This window comes from Gymnoscopelus microlampas, assembly GCF_963454915.1.
Source record: "Gymnoscopelus microlampas genome assembly, chromosome: 14".
NCBI lineage: Eukaryota > Metazoa > Chordata > Actinopteri > Myctophiformes > Myctophidae > Gymnoscopelus > Gymnoscopelus microlampas.
Genome location: NC_139951.1, coordinates 27330943 through 27350372, shown reverse-complemented (window position 1 = coordinate 27350372; position 19430 = coordinate 27330943). Strand labels below are relative to the sequence as shown.

General features: G+C 42.9%; 1 protein-coding gene across 1 annotated transcript; it reads left to right on the top strand.

Annotated features, from left to right (window-relative positions):
• The first annotated feature begins 5760 nt into the window (after window positions 1-5760).
• On the top strand, window positions 5761-19366 carry LOC311059494 (testicular acid phosphatase homolog). Its single transcript, XM_084077480.1, has 12 exons — window positions 5761-5892; window positions 6286-6414; window positions 7342-7437; window positions 8855-8941; window positions 11681-11839; window positions 12422-12520; window positions 13560-13655; window positions 14406-14538; window positions 15272-15354; window positions 15553-15659; window positions 16688-16869; window positions 18701-19366. Exons 2-12 carry the CDS (start codon window positions 6325-6327, stop codon window positions 18808-18810), a joined length of 1242 nt encoding a protein of 413 aa, XP_083933606.1. The 5' UTR covers window positions 5761-5892; window positions 6286-6324; the 3' UTR covers window positions 18811-19366.
• Window positions 19367-19430: the final 64 nt, after the last annotated feature.

Below are 19430 nucleotides of genomic sequence, written 5' to 3'. Positions count from 1 at the left end.
TTCTTCCCAATGTAGTTGTTTTGTCAATGAATTCCTCCCCACACACATTTCTGTGTTGTCACTGCTGTCGTATCCTACTGACTCACCTGACAGTGAGGATCCCTCACCGGGAGGACGTAGTAGAGCCTTCGTCCTACTCCTCCCGCCCAACACTCCCTGCTGACAGATGGCTGCCCCCAGCTCGTAGGAGTACATTGCAGTGATAACACCCTCCCTACCCGGTTCCCTCCCCCGAACACGGGCCAATTGTGTTCGTATAGACACTCGACAAAGCCGGATGCACCACGGTGGTGGATTCGACCCCATAAGGGACTTTATCACTGCGCCACCCGAGCACCCCGTTAGGGTTAATCCTCCAATCAAGATTATGGGAAATGTTGACATTTTGGTATAATGGTGTCGCTGGAGGAAAGGCCACGGGGTCACGAAAATCAGTAGGGCTCATCCTCTGGGGAGTGTCATGGCAAGCCACCCACTAGATTTTCAGATATTTTTGTGTGTGAGTGGAAAAGTGGGCCTAATATAGAGGAAAAGCTATAGGGGTAAGAGAAAATCTGAAGGGTTCATCTGGGGAGCATAAAGTTGCAAAGCCGTTTCCATGGCAATCCAACCAGTAATATTTGAGACATCTTGTTTGGGAATTGTTGGTGACCAACATCGCCATCCCTAGTGCTCCTCCACTCTAGCGGGGATCAAATCAAGAAAGACGGCTTTTGCAAAATGAAGGGTCTTTTCTCATGAGACCTGCCTGCACCCATATGCCTGCATGTCATTTCTCTCTCCTACAGGCCCACAGTGAATGACAAGAGGCTTGGAGTGTCACATTTTATCCAGAAGTCATACAGTATATCAGTGGTTCTCAAAGTGGGGTCCGGAGACCCCCAGGGGTCTTTGAGGGGGTCCCCAGCCAAATCAGTTAATGGCAATGGCCATGTAAAAGCTAATAATCTTTCTCTCTGTCACCAGTCTGTAGATATTGCTCTGTTCAGAAGGGGAGGAGCATATAGCTGGCTACAGGGGACAGCAAGTGAAGAGTCAAGGTAAGTCATGGGAAATTCTTCCCGTGTCTGATACATTATGCACAACGTGCTGAGATATGAAGTCAGAACAAGCCCATCGCTCTTTGTCTTTCGTTGTCATGTTTTCTTTCATCTCATGCTGCATTCTCCATTTGTCCTAAAGAAGGACATTTCTGTCCCATGGGGGGACAACAGTATTGATGTTGAGAGATGAGATATTGATTGAGAAAGGAGGCTAGCGGGACAGTTGACATGCAGGAGGCAATGCAGGGCCCAAACAACACCATGCACCGATCATACATGTATACGCGCCATGCATAAAATAATATAAAATATGGTACAGTATATGTGTGTGCACGCACGCACGCACGCACGCATGCACGCACGCACGCACACACGCATGCATGTACGCACAAATGGATAGATATTCTTGTCTGTTAAGTACCTCATGGGCTTTGGAGCCGCAGCTCCACGTCTTTACTAGTTGGTAAAACTGACGTGATGCAGCTTTGTTCTACGGACTCAGAATATTTACAGATAATGAGACTGCATTCTGTCCGGATAGAACGGGGATGATGACATCAGTATGAAATAGCTTCAGACCTTCGCAGGTCTTCCTGGTGTGTATCCCATTTACTGGATCCATCTTCTTGTCAAGTGGGGGCCTCTGACCTGCCCTGGTTTGCACTGATTGAATGAAAAAGGAATAGGCGCACACACCCCACAATTCAGCCTCTAAAAGCCCCACTGTCCTCCTGGCTGCCTGCTAAGTTGCAAATGTACCGGACAACCGTGGCATTATGTATTTCCTTATCATTCCAAACGATGCTCATGAGATGACTGAAATTGGATGCGAGTTTGACAGAGGCAGCAATGACATAGATATAAAAGCAGTCAAATGTCTGAGTGGAAAAAGAGCCTATGTATCCAATTGAGGGAGACATCAATATAAACGGAGCATCACCACCGACAGGAGGTATTTATTTCTTGCTGTTTTTTTCTTTTTTTTAATACATCAATGCTATTGGTTACACTTTACGTGTCTCTGTGGGTTTTACAAATGTTTAACCACTTAAGCCAAAATAGCAAAAATAAAAAGCTAAAATAGCAGATCTACAAGCTCACAACACCACGCAATATGAAATGTTGTGAAACAATTTAAAAAGTTTCACCTATAATAATGTCTTGCCCAAAATAGGGACACCATGTTTAATTGGTTAACTGACGAAAAGAATTAGAGCTTGTGACAATTAAATCTCATAACTCCCATTAGATCCTTTGGAACCGTTTTTTCTTTTTTTTTCTCTTTTCATGAAAATTAATGGTTTTGTACATAGCCTACAAGGTTTCCACCAGACAGCTATACGATATTCTAGATTCGCATCAACAATTATGCAAATCCTGGGTGGGATGTGGAGGGTGATGTGGAGGGTGACGAGAGGGGAATTCGCCATCGGTCAGGTTGCTTCACGCCGCTAACATTAGCATTAGCATTGTTCACACATCCCCTCATCTTCTTAGGCCTCTTCTGCCCCTCCCCCTCTTCTCTCTCTCTCTCTCTCTCTCCCTCCCCTATCTCTCCTTTTTCTCTCTCCCTCTCTCCACTTCTCCTCCTCCTTCGCCTCCCCCTCCCCCTCTTCCTCCTCCTACCCAGCCTGCGTCCTCCCTTTCTTTTTCTCGCTGCAGTGTTGCTATAGCAACGGAGAAATGTGGGAATACCTCCGTCCTTCAGAGAGGGGGAGAGAGAGAGGGAGAGAGATGGGGAGAAAGCGTAAGAGAGACAGAGACAGAGAGAGACAGAGAGAGAGAGAGAGAGAGAGAGAGAGAGAGAGAGAGAATGAGTAGAGAGAGAGAGGCAGAAGGAGGATGGGGGGTTTGTGGAAGCGTCGAAAAGACTGTTAATTAAAAGACAGCGCGCGAGTGGCTGTGATTCACTGACTGAATGGACACCATTGCTTGTCACTTAGCCCCCTGACTCCCAGCATTTGTCCCCTTTGCTAAAGGCATTGATATTCAGTCTATGTGAAAGACACCGGCGTTAGTGCAGTTGAGGGGGCGGGGGGGGGCACACGGATGTTGGGGGGTGGGGCCCGTGGCAGTGGCGCTGGTGTTTGCGGGGTTAATCCGGCTGATGGCTGGTTCATATACTTCATCGCGCTGAAAGCCACCGATTCTCAAGTGGGAAAAAACGGTTGTTTTTTTTTGGTCGGGCGATGCGGCCGTACGGCGAAGTAGGGGCCCGGCGCATGCAGCTCCACACACACACGCCCCTACGCACGCCATTTGTTTGTCCATCCATGTGGGTTCTGGATGTCTCCATTTGTAGTGAGGCTGCTGTTTCCATGACAACGCCCGGCCTAAAATAGCACCGCGCTTCTCTCTTTCTCTCTCTCTCTCTCTCTCTTTTTCTCTCTCTCTCTTTCTCTCTCGCTCTCCCTCTCTATCTCGCGCTACACCACATAGCCCAGTTCCCTGCCCATCTCGGGCCGCGCTCTATCAGGCTGAGATGTCCCGGGCTGTCTGCTAATCGCCATTCATCATATGGATCACACTATCTGTTGTACATCCCCCCCATCCCAACACACACACACACACACACACACACACACACACGTATACACACATGCATGCACGCACACATACACAAGCACGCACACACACACATACACAAACACACATGCACATGCGTACACACACGCGCGCGCAGGCACACACACACGCGCGCGTGCGCATGCAGGCGCACCACACACACACACACACACACATGCACGCACGCGCGCACACCCTCTCCTCCCACCCTCTTATCATCCATTTTCAGTCTCTCAGTCGCCCTGCAACAGATTCTGTCAACATGCATCAACCTCCACGTTGCCATGGTGACGGTCGCGAAAATCACGGCAATTATTTCAACAAAGACAAAAACACTAAAGCCACTGGATGGGGGGGGGGGGGGGGTTCTCCTTGCTCTCCTTCCTCCTTGCAGTGCCGTTAGGTCTGTAGGTGTGTGTGTGTGTGTTTAGTCAAGCATCAGTGAACCGGTGTTTAGGAATAGTGTCAGTGTGATTATAGGAGATTACAATGAAGTGCTGAGTACATCTCTGGATCGCAACCACACACAGGTGACTCGCTGGACTGGTTTCTAAAAGTGCACAGCCTTTCAAACTTGGCCTGCAGCTACTGTGTGTGTGTGTGTGTGTGTGTGTGTGTGTGTGTGTGTGTGTGTGTGTGTGTGTGTGTGTGTGTGTGTGTGTGTGTGTGTGTGTGTGTGTGTACTATACTTGTGAGGGCCAAATGTCCCCACTAGTATAGTAATATGAGGAGGACCATTCTCCTGGTCCATTTAGAGGATTTATACTTGTGTTGTGTGCCGGTGTCGTGCACCGAAAATAGCCGATCTACAAGCTCACAAAGTGTCACACTGCAATGCGTTGCAGATCAGCTATTTTTGGCGTTAGCTTTAGGGTTACAAATGGCAAAAAAACATAAAAAAATGATTTTTATAAAATCGACGTCCAAAATGTTGATGTCCTCACAAATATAATAATACAAACGTGTATGTGTGCGTCTGCATCTCTCTCTCTGTGTGTGTGTGTGTGTGTGTGTGTGTGTGTGTGTGTGTGTGTGTGTGTGTGTGTGTGTGTGTGTGTGTGTGTGTGTGTGTGTGTGTGTGTGTGTGTGTGTGTGTGTGTGTGTGTGTGTGTGTGTGTGTGTGCGTACGTGCGTGCGCACGTGTGTGTGTGTGTGTGTGTGTTAGGGATCGAGTGACAGAGGTATCCTGGGGAACAGAGAGGGAAGAAAGAAAGAGAAGGTAAAAAAGAATGAGAGCAAGAGAATGACGGATAGAGAGGGAGCGAGACTTCTGCATGACGTCCATTCAACCAACAGACATGACCTTGGTTTTGTGTGTGCATGCATGCGTGCACGTTTGTGCCCACGCACTTACCCAGATCTGGCTGTCATAAAAGAATATGAAAAGATGGCATTGTTGAGTTTCATTTTCTAAATATTACACTCAAAGGCTGTGACACCAACACCACAACTTCCATAAAGGGAAAAAAAAGGAAAAAGGACTGCTTTTATCATGTATGATGATGTCAGAACTGTACGGCTCTGAATCTTGGCACGGGCTAATCCCATTGTATCCCATTAAGCTGCTTTGATTCCAACAGACACTTACACATGTGCCGAGTCAGGGAAAACACACCAGGCCCTGTAATTTTGGGGCCAAACCCATGGTGAATGACATAGCAAGTTATAATGAGTGTGTGTGTGTGTGTGTGTGTGTGTGTGTGTGTGTGTGTGTGTGTGTGTGTGTGTGTGTGTGTGTGTGTGTGTGTGTGTGTGTGTGTGTGTGTGTGTGTGTGTGTGTGTGTGTGTGTGTGTGTGTGTGTGTGTGTGTGCACGCGCACGTGCATACAGTATGTTTTTATATGAACACCAATACAAGTTGGGAACCACCGGGTGAGTCATGCATGCACTTTAACCCATTCGGCTTTGGTGTTACTCTCAAAGTTAGGCACCAAAGCATGGCTTTTTTAAATGGAGTTATCCACCATGAGGGGCCAAAAGGCACGGTAATGATCTGCCAACAAGGGCTGTCATATCAGCGAACAGACAGGAATTGACAGCGACAGTGATTTGGAATGTGGTCGGCCATGGAGTAGACTGGGACCAGCAATCCCCGGGGGGGAGAGAGGGACAAAGAGGCATACGTCAGGTAGGTTGGACTATAAAAGCCGTGTACTTTAGTGGTACATGCACTTAACGTCAAATCACATCTGGGTATGGCAGAAGACATGGGATTCACTGCCGAATGCCGCTCTCTTACATCCATTTGACTAAAAGAACAAAATGTGCAACTGAGTATGCTGAGGTAAGTGAACGTGTTTAATTTTTCCTGATTTGGAACAATTTTTGACGGGTCACAATTTATTTGAGCTTTATTGCATACGTTAGTATTCATGAATCCTTATCAAGTATTTAATTTGACCTAAATCCTGGTGTAAATATTACAGGACTTTGCCAAATGGATTGATGACACAGCATGCATCTTTCATGAGGAACAATGATCTATTTATGAGTTAAAATGATGTGATGTGAAAGATCAATTGTGGTGCTACTTTTTGCTTTCAATATGTTATGATGAAACTTGCAGGTCCAAAAGAAGATTTCCATTATTTTATTTTTTATGTCGATGTATTTATAGCCATACAAAAATAAACTGTTGATACTAAATAGTGAACATTCTTTTTTTGTTGACATTAAGGGAATTGTGTGACGGAAGAGACGACGGACAACTGAAAACATGTGGAAGTTGAAGAAAAGTTTAGCCTACCTGCTTCTTCTCTGCTGCTACTCCCTGACTGAAGCCCGTCTACTGAAGTTTGTTGTGGCTGTGAGTCTTTTGCCAAGTTTCTCTTGTCTATACAAATCGATAACAACTTTAGAAAACCGTATGAGGTTGTATTGTCATATTATGTCAAAAGAAAGAAAGCATTCACTTCCAAGGTAATGCCATAACAGTATTGATCATTGAGTTGATGAATGTGAAATGCCGTGGTCTTAAATTTCATCTGGATTGCCAACCCATCGGGGATTATGTTGTTGCACTACTCTTTTTAAACGATTACAGAGTATTACTCGCTCAAGGAGCATTATTATGTTCACACTTTATACAATAAAGGATTACTACGAGACTAAACAGACACAACAGCTTCTTTTATAAACCTCTTTGCTTATCTGACTACCACTGTAGTTCAACAAAAGAATTGAGGAACAACTTGGAACATTTTCATATGGCTCTAGGGCAGAATACTCCACATGAACGGTCTATCTTACTTTTCTTTTTAGCTTATATTATATGCCCTTATTTTCTTTTTTAAACAATATTTGTTGAAACAAGGAACCCAGAGAACAAAGGTTCTAATCTGTGATTCAATGAAGAGACGAAACAAAACTTGGAGCTGCTCCAGTGACAGTGAAATGAAGACTGTGTTTGTGGGCCAGTCTTTTTTGAACTCTTACATCCAAATGATCTTAAAGCCATTGTAGTTCCAGCAGGAATGGACCGGAAAATGGGCCATTATCCCCCATATAATCACCCTGGGTGCCACCCAATGACTGCATGTGCCACCACAGTGTGAGCGACGTCAGTCCTCTATTTAATGACCCTGGACCAACTCCGAGAAATGCCACAAAGGCCTCACATCTCGGAGACGTCATCAAAACATGTTTTTGTATTGAGCGTGAAGGCACACTGTAAGAACTGTAATAGATGTTGCATCACTGCGTGACATAAGTTGTTGTTGTGCCATTGTGTAAGGTGTTCCGTCATGGGGATCGATCGCCCATTGAGTCGTACCCGAGGGATCCTCACGGAGAAGAGGTGTGGGCTCAAGGATTTGGACAGCTGACTGAGGTACTGCCTCCGGACGGAACCTGGAGTTGATCAAGCTACAGTATACAGTCTCTGCCTATTTCAAGATATCATCAGCAATAGTAATCCTTAGAATCATGAGCATTCATTGAATTTAAAGGTTTTCTTTTTCAAATGGATCTTTATGGGTCAGTTTTGTTATATTAACTCAATGTTATAGTATTTACCTTTTGATAGAGCTTATAGCTGGTCTAGAGCAGTGGTTTTCAAACATTTTGTGACCAATATGCAAGTCAAAATTCATTGGCACATTCATTGCGTAAGTAGCAAATTGACATCCACAATTTTAGCTATTTTTTAAAAATGTGTGGGGGAAAAATAAATAAAATAAAAGTAAAATGTTACATCTTTGCCCATAACGACATGCTCAAAATAGGGACGCCAGGTTGAAAATGGTTAAAATATATATATTTTAGGGTATAGAATTTGCCTCTGTATTGGGACATGAGTGCAGTGATATAGTACTGTACATTCAAAACTAATTCATAACATATACAGCAGTCGCTGCACATAATAATAATGTGTGGTTGTCACACAATCTCAAGGCACACCTGGATTTGTCTTAAACGGTATACACCACTGTTTGGGAACCACTGGTAAACGTAGCTGTGTCCTAGTTGTAAGTAAATCTAGCGTATAGGGTCTTTATATTAAAAGTCCACCAATAAAGGGCACTTTGTGCCTGAATGTCAAGGTGCAGTGGTGTAGCTTTAGATGGAATTCACAGTTTGTCATTTTGATGGATGTTACAGCATTAAAACAAAACGACTCGCACATTGCTGATCAGCATGTGAGAAGGCCTAAGGCGCTGGGATATTTTATTCACTAAGTTGTTGTTTTCTTGTGCAAGTTAAAATCAAACACCTTCCCTTTGGCTGTAAGATCTAGTATTCCTGCGTCACTGTTCTGTCAATCTTCCTATAGCTTCTATCCTAGATAACTCTCCCCTTCATCATTTGGCCCGTTGTGACCCCATGATAGACCTGTGTGTAAATACTGTGTAAGGTGTAATCTGATATATGAATATATGATATATCTTCGGGGAAAAAAACGTTAATTGTCAAATATTAATGTAATCTTAGTATTTATGACAATTATTTGGTCCAGAGGATGCATTTTAACCCTGCAAGGCCCAGTGTGATCGCACGATCACATGTATTTTTTATAAAGAAATGAGTTTAAATCATTTTTCTTTTCTGTTATTTTTTATTTTTTTCACCTCTAAATCCTCATTGGGTCCTATTGTTTAGTCTTACAATGCCATTGGCCAGAATATTTGCATATAAATACCCCCCACAGAGCCAGGAATCATCACAACTTGAAAATAATCTGGGCCTTGCAGGGTTAATATGAAAAGGCAGTGTTGTGACCAGAGTAAACAGGGTCCTTGTTCTCTCAGCTGGGCATGAGGCAGCAGCATGACCTGGGCAGGTTCCTGAGGAGACGCTACGGACACATTCTCAGCCAGGAATACAATAACAAAGAGGTAGGTGTGCGTGTGTGTGCGCGCGGGTGTGCGTGTGTGTGCGCTTATGTACAGCAGTGGTTACCAATTTTGGGGGGTCCCCGGATCATTAGCTTAATGTGCAACATTGTTTTCTCACTCAACAGTAAACAAACCAACATACAGTATAAGTGTGTATATAGGGTATCTGCACATTACTAAAGTTACAATTTTTAAGACCTTTTTAATACCAAGTTGGCCAAATTGTCAAATATTATATAAGAAAGAGGCAAACATTGTGAAATAGCCTATCTACAAGCTCACAATGCCTAGCAGTGAGCTTGTAGATAGGCTATTTTCGCAATATTTATCTGGGGACCCAAGTCAAACTAAATGTAATGCCTACAATTGGTCAGGTTGTGGGGTCCCCAGTTAAAATATCATTATTTTGGGGGGTCGTGGCCTGAAATGTTTTGGAACCCTTGATGTACAGTAGACATACTGTGCCACTGCAGTCATTTGTTCCGTATGTGTGCATGTATTTTTACGGTGTGGTCGTCTGTCTAATAATCTTGCAAACCACATGGGCCGATCAGCGCCAAATTTCTTGCCCACGCTGCCAGTAGGCAAGGAAGTAAATCCCTGATTTTTCTTTCACACATATTCGCATTAACATTTTGTTTATTCATAATCTCGGGTCCCACTGTCCCGCCAATTCAGCAGTCAGTCTTATGCCCAAATATGGAGTTCCACAGTAAAATTATCAACATGAAATAGATCCAACAGGGACACCACACCGTTATCAGACCCCGTCCTGTTTATATCTGTGTGGACGGTCCTGTATGCAACACATGTATGGGCTATCAGTGGTGGACGAAGCACTCACGTTTTTTACTTAAGTAAAAGTATCAATACCAAGATTGTTGAAAAAAAAAAGAAAATACCCAGTCAAGTAAAAAATCCTCAAATGTGTAGGCTACTTAAGTACAGTACTTGAGTACATTTACTTAGTTACTTTCCACCACTGATGGCTATGACCTTTTGCATGCGTGCATGTATGTGTGCCTGGGATTGCATGTGTACAAGACTGTATGCACGTGTAGCTGAGATTTGGCGTGTGATGTATGCATGAGGTTCTTTCTTAGGTAGTAATTATGGCTATGAGCGGATGTATATTTCTTATATTGTTGCTGTCGGGAGAAACCTCATATCTCCATATTTCAACTTTTTGGGGGGTTTTGTTTCGTAACTTAATGCCCTTCGTCACACAAGAGTGTCACACAAACGTGAAAATGTGACAATGTGAGCTTGTCGATTTTGTCGATTTTGTCGATTTTCACTACATTTAAATGTTTTTAAAATATTAATAATAAAAAAGGAACTGTTTTGGACATACAAGGTTTCCTCCCGACAGCAGTGGTGGAAAAAGTACTCAAATGTTATACTTAAGTAAAAGTATCAATAGTAGAAGTACGCGTTGCATGGCGACATGCTGTGAGCTTGTAGATCTGCTATTTTCAAATAGGTGTATAAATAGGGGCGGGGCTAAACGTGGTTAATGTATGTTTTATAATGTAATAATTTATATCTGCAAAGTAACTAGTAACTACATTTTTCAATAATTGTAGCGGAATAAAAGTTAAATATTTGCCTCTGAGATGTAATGGAGTAGAAGTAAAAGTATTGAAAATTGGAAATACTCCAGTAAAGAAAAAAATACCTCAAAATTGCACTTAAGTACAGTACTTGAGTAAATGTACTTTACTTTACGCCACTGCCCGACAGCGACGATTAGGTACAGTATGTGTATGCGTATGTTCCAATCTACGCCATCCCACACGGTATGTCTTCTCTTCTCCCTTTGTAGCATACGTCACATCTATTGTTCACGTGTGGCCAGTTGCTGTCTGTAATGGCTGTAAATACGTAGGTTAATGAACATGACTCATGTTGATGATATCGCCTCCGTGGCCTTGTAATATGATGTAACACGCAGGCTAATCTGGCCCTGGAGGCCCCCGTACAGTGGAGTAGGGCTGCATGCATGTTGGGCTCAGTGCGCCCCAGGGCAACATGCTCAGCCCACTGTCATTATGAAGATGAGATTTTCCTCCTTCTATTCCTGTCTGCCCGCTTTCTCCACTCAAGTGTTTTTCCCTTTCTTCACCCTTTATTCTCCTCCATTGCAGTCTACTACCTCTCCTCCAGTCTCTTCAAATGTGTTTGGGTTGCTAATCTCTCTCTCTCCCTCTCTCTCTCTCTCTCTCTCTCTCGCCGTCACTTAAATAACATGCAATTACCACCAAAATAACAACGCTCCTAAATGGCTGTCACTGGCAATTTGTCGTCAGAGGCCGCAGTCAACTTGTGCTGTGAATTTACCTGGCGCTGTCGTGTCGGCTTCAATTTAGATAAGGCAAGAAAGAAAGAAAACATTTTTTCAGCATCACATCACAAATCCAACCTTATCACCGTGATTTATGGCGCACAAAAACCTGACACGGGGGGGGGGGGGTGACAGAGAGATATACAGTAGACAAGCGAAGGCTGATGTCAGAAAAGATCACAGGGAGACGGATCTCTCTCTCATCCTGCCTCTCATCCATTCAGTTCTCTCCGCAGACTCTTCATGTTGCGCCGATGCACCTTGGTTGACTCGGAAGATGAATACCACTTACTTGTGATACATTACTGCATTAGCACTGGCTCCATTTATTTGGAGCTTTCCATCCTCAGACACGTGTCTAAAGTAATTCTCTTCTCCCCCGACCCGGCATATAGGTTTACGTGCGGAGCACCGACTATGACCGCACGCTGATGAGCGCTCAGGCCTGCTTGGCTGGCATGTTCCCTCCGGGCAGCAGACGGCCCCCGCCCATAAACCCCCAATTACTCTGGCGACCCATTCCGGTCCATACCGTCCCCCGGGCACAGGACAGGGTAGGTGCCTCTGCGGTCCACGCACGCAAACTGTATCTCCTTTATATGTCCACAATATCACAGTTTGAACATTTAACATCTTGAAAATATCCCACTATAGCCTATACTGCTGCTCAGGGCAGGGGTCATTATCCTACACTCGGAATTCCCCAGGGCAATTTAGGCTGTACAACTGAAGGCCTTGTATAATGCATACTACTAGTTATAGTAGATGTTATAGAATATGTATTGCATAATTAGAAAGTGTCCTGTATTTGTATTATATGCTGTATGAATACCCACTAATTGACATGAATGTTAATACACCTTACCATATAATATGAAAGATATGGTGTATGGATTTGTAACTGTACATACTTCACAATACAGAATGTGTTTTTTGCATTGGGTATTCAAAAATAGCAGATATACAAGCTCACAGGGCGTCACTTCGTGCCGCGCTGCGAGCTTGTACATCTGCTATTTTTGAACATTTTTGAAAAATCGTGAAAGTGTGAGAACTACTGATTTAGAAGGCATTTGTAGAATCGGCCTCAGGTCTTAATGGGTTAAAGTTGTGTGTTTAATTTTGTTATCTGTCAGCTGTTGAGGTCCCCGGGGAAGGATTGCCCCAAGTTCAGAGAGCTGATGACTCAGACCTTTGACAGTGAACCCTACCAGAGGTTCATCAGGTCTAACCAGGTAAGAATGACCACAGCTGGAAATAAATCTCATAGTACACTGTACTGTAATGGTTGCATTATGATCAACAGTTTGATATAAATTATTAGTTGTGTATGTGTAGCCCTCAAACATGAGTGTTCTGTGTGTAAAAATGTAAAGAAATGTATTCATTGGTACATTGTAAATCAAATATTGCTGAGAATACTCTACTTCTGCATTCATCTTAATTAACATTGAAACACGTGAGTTAATATATACATTACAGTTATTGGTGCTTCAGTGTCCCTGTTAATTCTCCTGGAAGACATGTCCTCTCAACATTATTTTCTCAGGCATGGGTGACTCCGGCGCCTCAAATCGCTGCTCGGTGCAATTTCTCTCACATTCTTTGCAACACTAATTAACAGCAGGATTGAATTAGATCGAGAATTACAATGAAAAGGTTTTAATTAAACTCAGTCCCTGCGTGCTGCCTATTAAGGAGGTGCTTGACATCAAGCAGCAGCCTCCCACATTGAATTTTATCACCCTCTACTGGAGGTATTGAACCAGGAAGTGAAATGCAGTAAAGCAAAATGGAGGCATGAGCTGTGTCCTGTCCTGTTTGACCACAGGTGACAGAGTTCCACTGGTACAGTAGAAGAACGCACTCAGTAAAAGGCCTGTACTCAAAATTTGACTTGAATACAAAAGTATTGGTATAAAAACATACTTACAGTACCAAAGTAAAAGTACTAAAATGTTTCAGAATTTGTAAAACTCTTTCCAAAAGTTAAAGTACTTGAATGTTTAGAATGTGTCCCTCCTTGAAAGGGAAATTATGGTTCATAACTTTAACTAGCCCCCACATGCCATGTAGAACAGAAATAAATGAATAGTTCTATTCTGTTCTGTTAGTGTACCTGGAGAAAGTGTCTAAAACAATGTTGGCCAAATTTCTATATTGCCAAGAGCAATGTCAATCAAAGTTTACCGGTATATCTTTTCATTACTTAAAAATGTATCACTTAAAGTGAGGAGGAGATTAACATTTGTAATGATTCTTTTCACCATGCAGTATTTCGTGGAGGAGCTTTCCAACAACACTGGTTACCCCGTGTCACGACTCGTTGGGAGAAAAATATGGCGAGTTTATGACACCCTGACCTGTCAGGTATGCGCCTCACCATGGCAAACATACACACAAACTGTAACGACATTGGGCCTAAGCACTTGCATATCGTCTCTGGAAAAGAGAGGATTCAAATGCAATCAAAAGTAGCAGATCTACAAGCCACGCGGCGTGTTTAGAGCTTGTGGATCTGCTCCGTTTGATACTTTCGTGTGACTCTGTAGTATGATCAAGTAGGGCGTTAATTTACGAAAAAGCACAAAATGGAGATAAGAGGTTTATGTTATGCCCGACAGCAACGATATACACACCATCTGTACAACATGGAGAAAGAGAGAGAGGCTGAAACAGAGAGAGAGAGAGAGAGAGAGAGAGAGAGAGAGAGAGAGAGAGAGAGAGAGAGAGAGAGAGAGAGAGAGAGAGAGAGAGAGAGAGAGAGAGAGAGAGAGAGAGAGAGAGAGAGAGAGAGAGAGAGAGAGAGAGAGAGAGAGATGAGAGGATCATCATTGTACATACTGTATGACTTACTGTAAATATCACAACACAGTGAAGTGATAATTGAGGCAGAGAGGTGCATTCTGGCCCAGGTTGCATACACCCATTTACACATGCAAAAATGAGCATCTGTTATTTTCAAACACATACCAAAAATAGTCAACGAAACAACGAAAAAGAGCCATTTACTGTAGATGCTTTTCCCATGTGACTCATGTGTTTGTGCAATGTGGTTATTTATTACGGGAGTGATCACTGATGCGCGGTGTAATGAACATTATTCTCTCCCTCTTACAGAGGATCCACAATCTGACCCTGCCGCGCTGGGCCAATCAGGACGTGCTCAACACCCTGAGGAGAATTGCATCTTTTGAGGTCATGTATAGCATCCTGAGTCATAAGAGAAAAGAGAAGGCCAGGCTCTCAGGGGGTGAGAAATCAACATTCACAGATTTTATCTGGCACGTGCTTACTGCTCATACGTGTACTGTGCTATTGTTACTGTACGTACTGTACTGTGCCGTATGTGCATTGTGCAGTGAAATGTCAAACATGGAGGATGGGTGTGGGAGCTTTGTTACAGTAATGACAGAACAATCGTTTTACCACTTTCAACCTTATCTTCATATAATTGTCATTGATCATTGCCATTGATCAGTGTCAGATTTCTTGTGCACACTGCTATTAGGCTAACTTTAGTACCTCAATATAAACAAATTGCATATAATGTTTTATACTTTTTTAAATATTTAACTAAAATATAATGGAAGTACAGTAATGGGGCTTGGATCGGGCAGAAACCTTGGACAAATTCAGAGGCATATATACGTCATAAGTAAGTCAGATGATGACTGACGTCACAGGCTGGCAACATCAAATCCTACATAACACTGAACAATCCTGAGATCCACATGATTCCGTTTTTTTAAAATCTTATAATACTATATAATAACTTGCCCAGAACACGGATGCCAGGGTTCTTAATGTTGTGACGGTCAGCTACAGGCTTTACTCATGCTCTGGTGTGAAGTCCTCGGCTCCAAAAGCACAATAGAGCTCATAAAAAGCCAGTGTCAAACTCCTCCACCCATGTTCATTGCCAGCTAATTTGTTGTAAGTGCCATGTTGAATCGTGTACCGCTGATACAGTGTTTGTTTACCAGGGTTACTGCTGAATGCCATCCTGAGGAATTTCTCTAAGGCCATGGAGCAAGGGAGCACTCTCAAACTCATCCTGTACTCGGCTGTAAGTTCACTGTTTGGGGCGAGTGAAAAAAGTCCACACAGAACACACCGAATTTTATCATATATTATGCAAAGCCCTCCTTCGCGTAGTTCCTCACTCGTACATTATCCATCATCCACATAAGTACACATGTAAGCACACGCTTGCCGTCGATGCAGTGCTATTGTATTTGATAGAACGTGTGCTTTCTCCTTCCAGCATGACTCAACACTCATCACCCTGCAGGCTGCACTCGATGTGTACAATGGCCTTCTTCCGCCGTACGCTGCCTGTCAGATCTTCGAGTTCTACCAGGAATATGATGGGTACAGCGGTAATTCTATTGTTCCTGCATGCCCATTTCTGTCTGCATATTTGAAATAAGGAGAGTGGGTGATCCTCTCCCCCTTTGTTGTCGTCGTCGTCGCTGAGACAGATTAGTAGGGAGGCGTCGAGGCAGGCGGCATTAAAAAGTCAGAGGATGGAATGCTGTAGGTAGCAACCGGTGGTGGAAAGTAGCTAAGAACATTTACTCAAGTACTATACTTTTGAAGTACTTTCTCTTTACTTGAGTATTTCCTCTTTTTTTTAAATTCTTAAGCCCTTATTTATTCATGGGCTATTTGAAAATAGCTGATCTACAAGCATACAACAGTCACATCGCAACCATGGACATATGATAAGCTAAAGCTTAAGGCTCATGAACAGTGTCTTGTATCCACAGTAGTTTCCCCACCTTTCTTCTAGAACATAGTTTGTCTGACCAATCAAGGATAAGCCATATCCTTAGCAATGCGTCATTATAAACACACTTGACACTTCATATCAGTTCTGGCCAGAGGATGTTTTTTCCACTCTGACCTGACATTTAGTTCTTCAACATGATCCCCTTTGACCAAGATAGATAAATCTGGCTATTTCCTCACTGCAGCACTTTATATTGCTCAACATTAAAGATGTTGAGATCACGTCACATAGCCTGTTCCCAGGCCTGCCAAGTCACACACAGTAGCAGTATTGCATGGAATATCAGTGTTCCCTAACAATGCTTTTGCTTACGTAAAAATATCAGAGTACTTTTTCCACCACTGGCAACAACTAGTGAATATTACACTGTCCCTCTGGCTGGTCAGTCCCAACCCTGCTGTGTGGAGCTCACGTGCCAACATTTAAACACTTTTATGCGACACACCAAACACACTCCCGCGTTTCCCCTTTTCAATTAAAACGGGGAAACCTGGCGCCGAGCCAGGGCTGCAATGAGCAATTAACCGAGCTATACAAAGCTGTTTATATAACACTATGCAGGAATGTGTGTCAGCTCATTGTCATTTTGTTCCCCCTAATTCCACAGATCCTATTCTCTGGAGCTCTATTACCGCAACGACACCTGGCGCGAACCCTTCGCTACCCCTGTGCCAGGGTGCAACGGGCTGAGCCCCTGCCCCCTGAACCTGTTCAAAGACCTGGTGAGGGGCGTGGTGTCAGACGACTGGGAGTGGGAGTGCGGCCTCAAAGGAAGAATTTCAAGTGCAGGTAAGGCGGGTTCAGCGGTGTAAAGTAACTAAGTGCATTTACTTAACACATCGGGTGCCAGCATTTTTTCATAACAACTTACCGTGGGTGCCAGCATTCTCCCCATTGACTGCGCTTTGCTGTTTAACGTTTCCGTGTGCGTTACAAGCAAATCCACGCAAAAAAAAGCATCGATTCATGTTCTGCCATGAGCCTGGCTACTGCCTGGAACCATAACATTCCCCTCGCGGGTTACAACGGGGGGGGGGATCGCGCATCGCGCATGACCGCTTTTCCCCACAGGAAACAGATTCGGAGATATAGGCGTTTCAAAGTAGGAAATAGACAGGAAGCGGATGGGGAAAAAAAAAGTGTTTCCGGTGAGCGATCTGGCACTTCCTTCGCAGGATTACAATGGGTGCTCCCAGAGCTGCTCTAGCCCCGCCCGCGCGGAGAAAAACGAAAAAAACAAAAAGACTGAAATCACGGTTCAGACCGTGTTCGGCACCGAAGCTTCGGAACCGCCACTATGTAAACACACGGTTCAGACCGTGTTTGGCACCCGATGTGTTAAGTACTGTACTTAGGTACAATTTTGAGGTATTTGTACTTTACTTGAGTATTTCCAATTTCCAATACTTTTACTTCTACTCCACTACATCTCAGAGGCAAATATTGTACTTTTACTCTTTCTATATTTTAGTATTGGTACTTCTACTTAAGTAAATAATTACTTTTTCCACCACTGGGCGGGTTGCTGCTGTGATTACGTGACATGCTGTTGCCATGCTTGCTTTGTGTCGTACAGTGGTGGAAAGTAACCAAGAATGTTTTTCTCAAGTACTGAACTTAAAAGGATAATTCACCCATTTTCCAACCCATCCTTATAATTGGTCCTCACTAATGCTCATTATGATATGGTGCTATTTTTGTGTACTCAGTCTGTGTCTCTGAGGAGGGCTGTGGAGAGTTCAGAAACCCGCTTACCAGTGACATCATCGTTAGACAGTTTTTTTTTCTTCAAACGCGATTAAAAAATGTGCATTAAATTTTTTATTAATGCAAGAACAATGGCTTCCATTATAGCACGCTAACTCTACAGGAATAGAAAGCCTGCAGTTTCTATTAGCTTGGATTCCCCATCGACGATGTAACTGGTAGGCAGATTTCGGAACTGCCCACAGCCCTCCTCTGAGACACAGACTGAGTAGACAAAAATGGTACCATATTATTATGAGCATTAGTGAGTTCCAATTATATCAAGATAGATTGAAAATGGGTGAAGTCGTCCTTTAAGTACAATTGTGAGGTAGCCCACTTTTACATCACTTGAGTTGAGAAAATGTTCGATACATACTTTTTACTCCACTACAATTATTTGAAACCTTTAGTTACTAGTTACTTGGATATTTAGGTAAAACATTCATTAACCAGTTATTCAAAAATTGCAGATCTACAAGCTCACAACTCCTTGCGACGCCACGTGTTGTGAGCTTGTAGATCTAAGACAAATGTGCAATTTGTAGTTCTGCACGAGTAGCCTACTATTACTTTGATACTGTTATTCCAACACATTGTACTTTTACTCAAGTCAAATGTTGAATACATATACTATGTATCTATATATAGAGAGTATTTTTGTATTGTGGTATTGATACTTTTACTTTGATAAAGTACTTATTTCACCACTGGTATTGTATTTGACTTTGCTTTAGCATGGTTACCATTCCTCTCTGTGGTGTATATATACATGCAGTGATCTCCACCGTACCATTTGCAGAATGTGACCCTCACTCCAACACAGAATGATGACTGCTGAATATCGCTGGAAATAAACCTCTCTCTCCCACAGGGATCATAGTGACTCTCGCAGTAGCTGTTGCTTTCCTGGGGGTGGCGCTGTTGATTGTGGCAGCGGTGGTGTGTATCAGGAGACGAGCACACTACTCCAGGGAGGTGTAGTGTGTAGAAGACTGTCAACACACACTGCCAATCATCTGGAATGGTGCTTCACAGTGAAGGGAATATTGTGCTTTACAGTATGATGCAGTGGTTCTCAAACCTTTTCATGTCAAGGACCCCCAAAATCAGAAACTATTGGTGCCAGGGACCCCCGTACAAGATTTGTGTAAAATGTTTAAAAAATATTTTTCAATTATTTTCATGATTCTTTTTAAAACAGCTGATCTACAAGATATTTTCAAGTAGCCGATGTATAGGTTTAAATTGGTTAAACTGAATCTGATGCAATATTAACTAATCTATCTAGGGGACCCATTGAAACCCCCTAGGACCCCTGGGGGTCCCCGGACACCACTTTGAGAACCACTGGTATAACGTGTACATGTTTTTATTATAGTTTTTTGTTGTTGTATTGTAGCTCTTCTTAGAAACTGGGTGCTTTGGTGTTTTTTTTACTGGCTCTTCTGTTTTAATACATTTCCTATTTGAATTATGTGTTTAAGACTTAAAACCTACATTTAAATGGTTACATATATATATATATATATATATATATATATATATATATATATATATATATATATATATATATATATATATATATATATATATATATATAT